General features: G+C 37.1%; 1 protein-coding gene across 1 annotated transcript; it reads right to left on the bottom strand.

Moving 5' to 3' along the window:
* Nucleotides 1-10516: 10516 nt before the first annotated feature.
* Nucleotides 10517-11904, bottom strand: LOC104888757 (mitogen-activated protein kinase kinase 9). The gene has a single exon (XM_010673816.4). It carries the CDS (start codon nucleotides 11861-11863, stop codon nucleotides 10838-10840), a length of 1026 nt encoding a protein of 341 aa, XP_010672118.1. The 5' UTR covers nucleotides 11864-11904; the 3' UTR covers nucleotides 10517-10837.
* Nucleotides 11905-12366: the final 462 nt, after the last annotated feature.

Raw genomic sequence — 12366 nt, 5'->3', positions numbered from 1 at the left:
TTACTCACTACGAGGTACAAACGACAACCATGCAACAAATGTGGTCAACGTTGCAACAAATGCAACAAATGCGGTCCACAAGCTCAAACATAACAGACCATACCGCCTGTGAGTAGACTCATTGGACCATACCGCCCAAGGCCTACGTTGCATATTCGAGGAACCATACCGCCCTTTTCGAATATCCAGCATATTCGAGAAACCATACCGCCATTTTCAAATAGCTAAATTCTACGGATCATACCACCCGTAGTGAACCAATGGACCATACCGCCCAAGGTTAAGTAACCAAATCCTAGGACCATACCGCATTTAGGATAATCAAACACAAATTCCTAGGACCATGCCGCCCTTAGCATCATCACACAAATTCCTAGAACCATACCATTCTTAGGATCACATATATCTAGAACCATACCGTTAAAATCAACTAACGCAAATTCCTAGAACCATACCGTTCATAGGGTCAATCAAACACAAATTCCTAGGACCATACCGTCCGTAAGATCAATCCAACTCTACAAGCACAAGGTGTACACGACAAGGTATACACAAAATCCATCTAATCCAACTTTCATAGGTATACACAACAAGGTACACAAGCAAATCGAATTCACTAACGAACAAGGTTCGAATGTGTGAATGCACAACAAAGCATAAGCCCTCAACATACTCCAAACCAAACAACCATAGGCTACCCAACAAAATAGGGCACATACCCTTACTGTAACACTTAAATCGATCAAACAATACTCAAACATCCTTGGTATACATATCTAAGACAACTCAAGCAAAGGTACACAAGCTGTAGACCAAAAGGAAACAAAAACGCAACAGCGCGACTCAAGAGGCAGACCCCTCGTCGCGAGGTGCGACGAGCATCGCGGGTCGCGACAGCCAGCCACCCACGCCTACTCCTTCGAGGCTAGCACCAGCCACCCACGCCTACTCCAACCTCAATGACACATCGACCACACGCCAAGCACTTCCACAAACATCCATACTTCACCAATAACAACAACGACAACTAAGATTCCAAGACGCAATCCAAGTAAATCAACCAAAACTTATTCTAACACACTTAGCATACATGCCTAACACAACACCAATCATCCTCACTGAGGCTAAATCTCATCAACAACGACAACTTCTCAAAATCCAAAGATAACCCAAGTGAACCAATGAATCAATTTAACCACAACAACAACAAGGATACAACTAATCAACAAAACTTAACAAGATGATCATAGTAGAAATCCAAGGTATGAAAACAACACCAACAACCATGAAACTACATATAACTTCAATCATAAAATCCTCTAAGTTCCACCTAGCATGATACTATATTCTCTAAAGCGATTCTAACAACCTAAGTTCACAATCTATTCTCTATCGAACTAGAATAACGCTAGTTACCTTTTTCTTGAATGTTGAAAACTCTTATTTTGCACTGCTCTGCTCCGATCATGATTTCCAGTGATCAAAAGCTCGGATTCCCAATCGATCCGGTCAAAGAAAAGAACAAGATGTTATCAATGTTCTGTCCAAATTTTAAGACGATCCAACGGTTATATCTCCAGCTACAGTTATTTTCGTGAAGGTATGACAGGGAACAAAAACCGATGACTCGTCTGATTGAACGAAAACTGCAGTCGCTCTTCCCCTTTCTTCAAAAAAAATTATACACGAGCAAGATCTTTCGAGTAGATAGATTTTGGCTACTCACACGCTCAATTCGGATAAGAAACGAAGGAGATATGATGCAAAGAAAATGGGTGTGCAGAAATGGACGAAAACCGAGAAGAGAAAAACTCTTTCTCTTCCTCTCTAATGGTTGGACGAGAATGGGGGTTACAATGCAGCAGCCTCATCTGATTAATAACCTTATAAAGCAAAGGTTTGAAGGTGATTATGAAGGTGGATTAATGGGAATTAATAAGGAGTTACAAGAGACTCAAAGGTTAGCTTCATAAGCACGCACCAAAACTCTTCATCCTCCACAACAAAATTGCTAATTTTCGGCTAGCATGACACGCCATATGAAATGCAACATTTCATCACCCAAGTCGGTCCAACAACGTTACAAAAATGCTACGCGACAAAACCGGATTCTAAACACCCAAATAAATAACGAAACTAATATAACAACTTAAAATAAATATATATATATATATAAATATATCACAACATATAAATATATATACACATTTTCATAACATGTTCCAAAATAATTTAAATAATAAATTATTTATTTTTATGAAAAAGAAAATACCATTTTAAAATAAACAAACACCAAAAATAAAGGGTTAGAATTACGGGGTGTTACATCTTTCATTTAGGCTATCCCATAGTTCTTTTGGATCATCCACAAGTAGATATTCACTTTTTAAACTTTCATGTAAATGATGTCTTAGGAGGACTAAGGCTTTTGCCTTTTCTTGTACAGTCGCAATTTTAACTGATGCGGCTGTTGTAGTTGCATCCCCTTGTTGGGTTGTCACATCTTTAATTGTATGTTCCAGTCCTTGGGCCTTTAAATTCATTTGGGCGTCCACTGTTTCTCAACAGTGGACTTCACACATATATAAACAGTGGAATTGTTCATTCCACTGTTTCTCAACAAAAAAATTCACATTTTAAGAATGTATAGTGAGACGAATATAAGATGACCTCTCCTTGACCTAAAAATCACATCAGAATGTGCAAGAGTATTGTGTGAATAGGTAAATAAATCTTATATGTTGCACAGAAAAAGAACTTCTGTAAGAATCAAAAGAGGTAAACTCCCACTGATCTTATTTGTAGTTCCATCCTACTTCCTAGTTAGACCGCCTCCGATAAAAATTGTGTAAGCCCATTAATCGCCCACTTACCAAGTAGTGCCAATGGCACACACTTTTTTTTTTTTTTTTTGGTACATAAAGAAAGTTAGGACACCCTTCTCTCAAGGGAGATTCCTAACGAATCCAGAAGAACTAATTTATTTAACAAAGGTTCCGTAGAAACATCCACGTCTAGCGAAGCAGCAGAACTATTGTGACCTTTTTTTGATAGAAGATCTGCTACCCGATTAGCTTCTCAGAAAATATGGTTGATGCTGTAGAATCTAAACTGTCGAAGCAAATGCCGAATGTCATCAATTAGGGTTTGGATAGTCCAGGGGTAATTGTGATGCCCTTGCAACACTCTTATAACTACTTGATTATCTCCTTCAACATATAGATCTTGAATATGCTGCTGAATGGCAAGTATCAATCCATTTCTTAATCCCCAGGCTTCAGCAATGAGAGCTGAGGTTTGTCCAAATCGATAAACTTGAGCGGCCAAAAGAAGACCAGCGGAGTTGCGAATGGCACACACTTAAGAATATTACGGTTTTTTTCAATCTTTGAATTGGTTTAGGGCTTGTTCTCTTCAGCATAAAACAACTGAGCTGAACTGAACTGAACTGAACTGATTGGAGCTGAACTGAATTGAATTAAACTAAATTAAATTAAATTGAATGTAATAAATATATTAATAATATTTAAACAATAATAATATGAATATTAAATAATTATTATAATGATAAGTAATAATAATGAATAATAATAATAATAATAACAATAATAATAATAATATATTGGATATTTTTAAATGATAGTTATAAGTAAATAATATTAATAATCATAAATTAATAATAATAATAATAATTAATGATAATAATGATAATTAATAATAATTATTTTATATTATTTGTATTAATATATTAATACTTGATGATGATATATAATAACAATAATATCTAAAAAGTAAATTAATATTATTATTTTAATAATTAGATTTAATAATATAATAATATTTAGTAATAAAAATAATGATTGGGATGGTGGCTGATATCATGATGGAAGGCCAAGTGGAGTCCTTGCTAAAGAATTGTGGCCTCTGCAATGGGACAGATGTAGACCCAAGGATGAAAGTTGTTGCTGAGGTTAAGCCGCCTTGAGAATCGCGAATAATAATTTAGAATTCTTAAAATATTGGGAGAATCATTATGAAAAATAATAAAGTTCAATTCCTTCCAAATACTCCACAAAAGGAAGACAAATTTGGTAGTGGAAGACTTATCAATTCGGAGTTTAGACAACGTGGATAGGAGGGGATCTCGATGTAATGGGTGTGGAAACCACTCTATTAGATCTTGAAGTTGCCAAGTGGAAGGAGAAGGGGGCAACTCCCAAAAAGATGGTCTAAGGATTCGTCATGAATGTTACAAAATCCACAATGGGTGAAGGGAATAATGTTGCGGTGAGCGAGGACGGATCTAACCCCCAAACTATTGAAAAATTTCCCACAAAAAAATCTTTAATTTGGGTGGGATATCAAGCTTCCAAATCCAACGATGTTGCCATTTGATAAGAGGCAACGAAAGATTATGAGCTAGCCAGTTAGCGGATTTTACCGTAAAAAGGCCTGAAGAGCTATACCCCCAAATAGGCTCATTTGGAAGGGGGTTAAGTGGTAGTAGAATGCCATTGATTGAAGTGATAATGTCACCTGGCAGAAAGAGCTGCAACTTTGGTATATCCCAAGTGCGGGAAGGTAGAATGAAATCGTTAAGACGAAGATTTAGATCTATCTAGTTGCCCGTTAAATTAAGCTTATCCATTAAATTTCATCACCACAACAGTTACGAAGCCAAAAAAGAATTTGGGAGTCATCACCTATCTTCCAACGAATACCTTTTTGAAGGAGTGAGCGTTGTAGTAAAAAAAAATTCCAAATAGGTGAATCGCTTGGCTTTGATTTGTAATTAAAGTACGATTGACCATGAAGATACTTCTGTTTTATTAATTTTACCCATAAATGGGTAGGTTCTGTTAGGACTTTCCAACATAGTTGGTGAGGAAAGCTTTCTTCATAGGAAGCATTTTTCTCATGCCAAGGCTGCTTGAGATTTCGGAGAGCATATTTTATCCCAAGCGATAAGAAGTGTGGTGTTCTTGTCTTTATGTTGGCGCCAAAGAATTTCCTGTGAAGAGTGTCCATGGATTTGGCTAAAGTTGGGCATCATCGTGGAGGCACACGTATAAGATGGTAGAGCCTCAAGGTTCGATTGAATAAGAGCAAGCCTTCCTGCCTTTGACAGGAAACCGAATTCCCAAAGGTTAATTTGTTGATCTGTCTTATGAACAATATGAGCGAGGTCAGTTTTTGAGGGGTGGTGGGTGCTAAATAAGATTCCCAAGTACCTCCCTAGGGAGGAGTTTGGCAACATATTAAATTGACTTGCTAAGGCCGTCTTTCAGGCAGGAGATACTTTTTTTGAGAAAATAATAGTGGATTTATGGAAATTCATTCATTGGCCGGAGAGATTGCAAAAGTCATCAAGGACAAACTTCAGATTACTGCAGGCCGAGGAAGTTGCTTTAATTTGCAAAATAAGAGGTTGTCATCATCAGCAAAGGTGAGGCAAAGTAATAGTGGCAGTTTGGGGGAGTAACTTAAACCCGATACCCGATTCCCTAGAATGACTTTGGAGCATTAGTTTGCGGATGAAAACCTCCATATATACACAAATAAAAATATATGGCGACAGTGGGTTGCCTTGACAAAATCCCCGAGAGGGTCGGAACCATGGGGTGGGTTGGCCATTAACTTTAATTGAGTAATAAACTTTAGACACACATTTTTAATCCAAAGGATCCAAGTGGGAGGAAAGCCAAAAGCCTTAAGAGTTGCCCAAAGGAAATCCCACTCGATTCGATCGTACGCTTTTTTCCATGTCCAATTTTAAAGCACACCGCCCAGTTTTGTTTTGGGATTCGTGAAACGTATTAAGGGCTTCTTGGGCAATCAGCAAATTGTCGTGTATGGACCTACCGGGGGTAAAAGCATTTTAAATTGGACTAATTTCTCTTTGGAGGATAGGGCGTAAGCGATTTACTATGATCTTTGAAATAGCTTTTGTAAACAGTGTTAATTAAACTAATGAGTCTAAAGTGTTCAGGAGTTTCCGGGGCCTCTCTTTTTGGAATGAGCGTAATCAAAGTGTGGTTTAGAGAGGGTGGTAATTTTCCATGAGAGAAGAAGATTTGAACAGCTAGCACCAGTTCTTTTTCTATTGTTGGCCAATAAGCCTGGTAGAATTTGCCCCCAAGTCCATCAGAGCCAAAGAGCTTTAAGAGGGTTAATATCAAAGAAGACCTCTTTTATTTCTTCGGTTGTCACTGTGGCTAGTAAATCGAGAAAGTGCAGGTCGATATCCCGGGGGGCGAGGTGTGCAGAGTGAAATCGTTGTTTGAAAGAAGCAGATAAACGATAAGATAAGTCGTCGTGGGAGTCAATCAATTGGCCAACCTCGTTTTTAAGTTTGAAAATAGTCATGTTCGCCATGGATTTCTTCATTCTATTATGTAAGAAGCGAGAGTTACGATCTCCGTCCTTGAGCTAACCATGTTTTTCTAGTAGAGGATCCCCAAACTTTTTGATTAAAGAGAAGAAGCTTCTCTCGTTGAATAATCAAACGATTGATATGCTTCACTAGAATGGTATCAAAAGGTTGTTGCCACAATTGTAAATGTAAGGCTTTTAATTTATCCTCGTTGGCAACTAATTTGTTTGTCATATGCTTGTATTTGGTGTTGGCTCAAAGTTTGAGGTCAATTTTTATACGGACGATTTTTTGTTGGATCCTGTTATTTGTAAATTACGTTTTTTTTCTTACAATTGAGTGGGAATGTTTATCGAGAGTCCAAGGAGGGGGGTGGGATCGGAGCTGGTTCTTTCATTGGAGGAGAAGATTAGCGGAGCATGGTTCGAGACAGTAAAAGGACCATAAGAAATGGTGCTTTTGTTAAATACATCATAGAAAGAGGTGTGACTAATAGCTCTATCAAATCGTTCTTAAATGAGACTATTATTACGTTCGCGGTTCGCCTTTTCAAGAGAAAGCTCATTGGAGGCAAGGGATGTCGACGGCGTTAGAAGTGGCTAGGAGGGAAGGAAGGCGTTGAAGCTGGTTTGGCCTTAACGTAGAGCATGATAGATTACAAGGCTTTGGTACGTATAAGCAGTTCTCACATATACTTCTATGACATATATACTCTAAAATTAGGATCATCTTGTATAATTGTAAGAAATATAAAAACCGACCATATTTTTGAATGGTGGTTAATTATGTGTACTTTCCAAAAACGCCTAATTGGCCCACAATCTCATTTTTTGATCAAGATTCATTGAATCTCAAATAGACAAAGCACCAGCTTAATGTGAATTGTAGTAGTACAAACTATAGTGGTAGTGCCCAAATAGCAAACATGTCAATTTTAGCCTTCATCTTTGTCTAGTTTTGCAAACAATCTCCTACCTGTCCAAGACCTTAAATTGTAAAATAACTTGTGAAGCACATATTTCAACTTCGGAGAGGCTGCTAATGCTTGATTTTCACCAACGTGCACTTTGTTTGAAAAAGTTAGGGTCCAAATACAAGAGAGTGACTGATTTCTTATCAATTATTATGTCAATTCTAGAAAAACATTCATTGAATGTAAAATCCTTTCATCACTAATTCACTATGGTTTGTCATTTCAATACTGCAACTCTGAACAAGTGAGCTATTAATACTTAATAGTAAGACAAGGATATTTTGCTAACACTACTTTTAAATTGCTTCTTTTATAGTCTTTTACTCTATTTAAACTAACTTATAATGAATTATCACATTAAAAAAGAATTTAAATTAATTAAATCGATCGCTTTGAAACTTAGAAGTGAGATCGAAAACATAATTTCTTAACAAAAACATAACGCTAAATGCGTCATTGAGACTTTGAAATTTTTTAGATTGAAGCGCATTTTCAACAAAATGCATTGACACCCTATATAAAAAACAAGAAATACAATTACTAAGTTATAACTGCATATTCCTCTCAAAAATATTAACAGCATATGTTATGGTGCAGGCAAAATGATGGAGCAAAGCTACTGAATTTAGATGTTCTTTATAAAGGAATTAAATTTAAACGATATTGGGTCTGTTAGGCGCAAACTTTTGAGTTAGTTTTTAGTGTTTTCATTCAATCAAAATACTATTAAGAAAATAGGAGTGCTTGGTTAGGTATAGTGGTGTATAAACTTTATGTTAAAGTTTCGTTTGAGTTTTTGACTAGTTATATCTAAACAACTACTTTAACAGCTTTTTACCAAACATGAATATATTATACCGCTACTTTAACAGTTAACTACTAAAAGTTACATTCCAACCATTAACAACTACCGGCGCACTACTACCGAACACACCCTAACTTCATCCATTACATATGATCATTTCGATTTCAATTAGTTCTACATCCACAATCTCCTCCGACAAGCAAAAGAATGATGATTAGATTTTGCACATGTTTAATTAGGGTATCATTTATCGCAGGTCTTGTAGGGAGTCTTGCATAGAGTCTTGCAAGGAGTCTTTACAAGACTCAGCGTTATTGTTGGAACAAAAAGCACCATGTCTTGGGATGGGTTTTGTTTTTTAAGACTCCACTCAAGACTATTGTCATGCAATTAATAGATTAATGCCCACTAAAAACATGCCACTTGTCTTCTTTTTTATTTTTAAATCGCATTTTACCAAATTTTTGACTTCACTTATAGTGGATCCAAATCAAAGTTTTGTACTTGGTGTTCTATAAATTTTATAATATTAATATCAGTTTAAAATGTTAAATAATTAATTAATTTTTTTTTTACATTTAACTAATTATTTATTGGTAGTCATTCAAATTTATTAAAATTTCATAAATATAATGTTATTGAAAACAAAAAAAATGAAATAAAATGCATTAAATAAAGTTAAAGTAATATAGAGTGAGTTTGGAGAGAGTTTGAGTGATAAAATATAAAATTGGAATGGAATAAGTCTAAAGTGAGTATGTAGAATTAAAAAGTAATGAAAAGTTATTGTGGCACAGTTTAAACTTTGGAGTTTCTGAGGTATAAACTCGCCCTCAGCATCCCAATAGACAATCATCTTTCTACTCGAAGATCAGAGCGGCTCATTGAATTTGATCTCTATGAATGCAACCAAATGCTTCAAGTTTCATCAATACTCTATCAATGACAGATCTCGGTGGGCTCAGCACAAGCCCACACAAGAGAAAAGTATGACCACATACAAGCCCAATGGGGTTCCGTCCTAAAACCATATGGTGATAGGTGGAGTAACCCATTAGCTTATATATTAGTCATATACTTTCAATTCTTCCAATGTGGGACACATGTGGATTACACTCTCAACACTCCCCCTCACACGTGTGCCACCTTTAAACTTGCAATTGGATAGGTTACATACACCTCGTTGGCCCTACTTGGGCTTCCAACATGAGGTCTACAAGCCCCTACTTGGGACACAATTCTGTTGGGCAACTTGCTCCAAACAGATCAAACCTTCCATCTTGCATTCAATGGGCCACATACCCTGAGCCGGGATCGTCCGCTCTGATACGTCGTGAGACATGTTAGTTTTACCCTACTGATGACAGTATTGCGATGGTAATTCAACCTAATATGAGAGGAACCGTTGATTTGCACAATTGGTAATCGCGCTTGGTTGAAAAGCCAGTGGCGCGAAGCTACCGTGCGCTGGATTATATGACTGAACGCCTCTAAGTCAGAATCCGGGCCAGAAGCGATGCATGCGCCCGCGGCTTGATTGCCATCCTACACTAGGGGCTTCGGTCCCCAAGGGCATGTGTCGTAGGCTAAGCCAGCGCGGCGGATGTGCGGTGAGGGCCGCCTTGAAGTACAATTCCTACCGAGCGGTAGGTTGAATCCTTTGCAGATGACTTAAATGCGTGACCATAAAGTATAGATCTATTCTTGGGACCTCAACCATCAACTTGAGCTTTTGGTTGAATTGGTCCCTTGACATGGTATCAAGAGTCAGCGTGACAAAAAGGTCACGGGTTCGAATCTCATCCACCCCTCCTTTCTCAGTGGAATATTTAGCGCCAGGTATGAGGGAGGCTTGTGCTGCATCCACACTTCAAGCCCAAAGGGCTCTTGCGTGAGGGGGCGTGATAGAGTATAGATCTATTCATGGGACCTCAAGGTCCTCAACCATCAGCTTAAGCTTTTGGTTGAGTTGGTCCCTTGACATTATCCATCATTTCAAGAGCAACACAATTTATGCAAGCATGTGAAATAACCTACACAGGGTGAGCGTATATATGTAAGTTTTAATATAAGTTAATTTTGATTGTTATGCTATATCCACCTATAATATGGAAATAAAATATACATGAGTTAAATTTTACTTTCAAAAACTATAAAATTCGTACCTATATATATACTTCCTCCATTCTTTATAAATTTTACATATAAGGGAGATACACTTATAATAGAAAAAAAACAGACCCCAAGTGATGAGGAGAGGAATAGAAATATGAGAAGCGTGTCATTACTCCACCGCATCAAACCTCCAAAAATCAATATGTAGCAACTAATATGAAACTTCTATTCTAAATAACGACTGCAATAATTAATAAAAAACAGAAATAATATATCATTAATATTCAACTAAGAAATTGAATTTGCCAGCATAAAAAGATTAGCTAATACTTAGCAAAAAGTATTTCTTTGACAAAGATAGGAGAACCTACTTTCCCACCTTCCAAGTGGGCTAAGTATGTACAACTCTAATATTACACTATCACCTACTCTAAGAAAGTGACCCACCAGCCCGGCCCGACCAGGCCCACCCAAAATGAAAAGTAAAGAAAATAAACAACTTTGGGAGCACTTAATAATAGATTAATCTATCTATTAATAATAAAAAAAAAAAATAGTATTAAGAGTAGTACTATCTTGTCTTAGTAATGAAAGGATGAGATAACAATTGAGCAGCAGACCATCGTTTGGTGGCTTCTTTCTGAAGACAACAACTAACAAAGTTCCGAAAATCATCCGACCCACGACCCTCTGGCAAAGTGGGCGGGTCCCCAAAACAAATAGCACACATCAAAGTAGCCCAATCGGGTCTTTCTCCAGGTAACAAAAAAGGGAAATAACCCAAATACAATTCCATTAAAGTAAGTCCCAAACTCCAAATATCACCAGCATATCCATTATAATTCCCACCATAAGTATCGGGATCAAACCTCTCGGGACTCATGTACGCACACGTACCCACGTAAGAATTACACGGGTCAAGTGTTCTCCCCATAATCCTTCCAACACCAAAATCAGAAATCTTCACTTCCCAATTAGAGTTAACTAAAAGATTAGAAGGTTTAATATCACGATGCACAATTTTATGAGCATGAAGGTATTTCAATCCATTAAGGATTTGAAAAGCTACGTTAGATAACAAAGGTTCAGAGAAAGTTCCTTGATTTTTAAGAGTATTATCAAGTGTACCACGATCCATATACTCCATAAGTATAGCGAGATCACCATCAGGTTTATCGAATATACGATGACATCGAATGATGTAAGGAGAGTCTGATGAGATCATACGTCGGAGGATTTCTTTCTCACGAGAGATTTGTCGGATAAGAGTAGGGTTAGGATCAGAAGAAATGAGTTTAAGTGCGTAAATGGTGTTGTTTTGTTTGTGGGATACTTTGTAGACAGTTCCACCATTACCACTTCCGAGGACAGCGAGTTTGGTGAAGTCGGAGAGAGAGAAAGATGCGGTGGTGGATGCGACGGAGTTAGTGGTGGTGGAGTGAGAAGGAGGGAGTGGTAAAGGGAATGAAGGGCGTCGAAGGGATTTATCTGGAAGTGGGAGGCGGAGGTTTAATTGTCTACGTTCTCTTACTAAGGCCATTTGATGTTTTTTTTTTGGTTTTAGGAAAGTGAGAAAGGAGAAGTGTTTGGAAAACATGGGAGAGGGGTTTATATATAATTATAAGTGAGTTAAGAGATAACTGGGATAGTGAAAGCACGTGGATTAAATGGAGGTGAGGGGAAGTGGGAAGGAAATGGGGTATGGTGGTATTGCTAATTTGCTATGGATTGTTTTGGATGGATATGAAGATGTATATGATGATTATTATGATATGAAATGAAAAGTTGTTGGTTTTGCTTTTGGAGGGGTCTGGGGTGGGGTGGCTTTAAAACTTGGGTGGCGATTGCTTATACAAAATCCCCACTACAACTACTCACTAATCACTACTTCCTCTGTTTCAAAATATAAGGCATTCACGTTTTACGAAAATTTATTTTGACTGCAAATATCTCTCAAATACGATAAATTAATATTATAGAAATTATACTGTTAGATTCGTCTTGAAAAATACTATAATAATATTATTTTTTAAAATTTTCTATTAATATAAATTGAGAGTAATTAATGGTCAAAGTTCGACCTCGAATATCGTACATGCC

This window comes from Beta vulgaris, chromosome 3 (genome assembly GCF_026745355.1).
Source record: "Beta vulgaris subsp. vulgaris cultivar EL10 chromosome 3, EL10.2, whole genome shotgun sequence".
NCBI lineage: Eukaryota > Viridiplantae > Streptophyta > Magnoliopsida > Caryophyllales > Amaranthaceae > Beta > Beta vulgaris.
The sequence above is the reverse complement of the archived record's forward strand: the minus strand, read 5'-3'. Positions and strand labels throughout refer to the sequence as shown.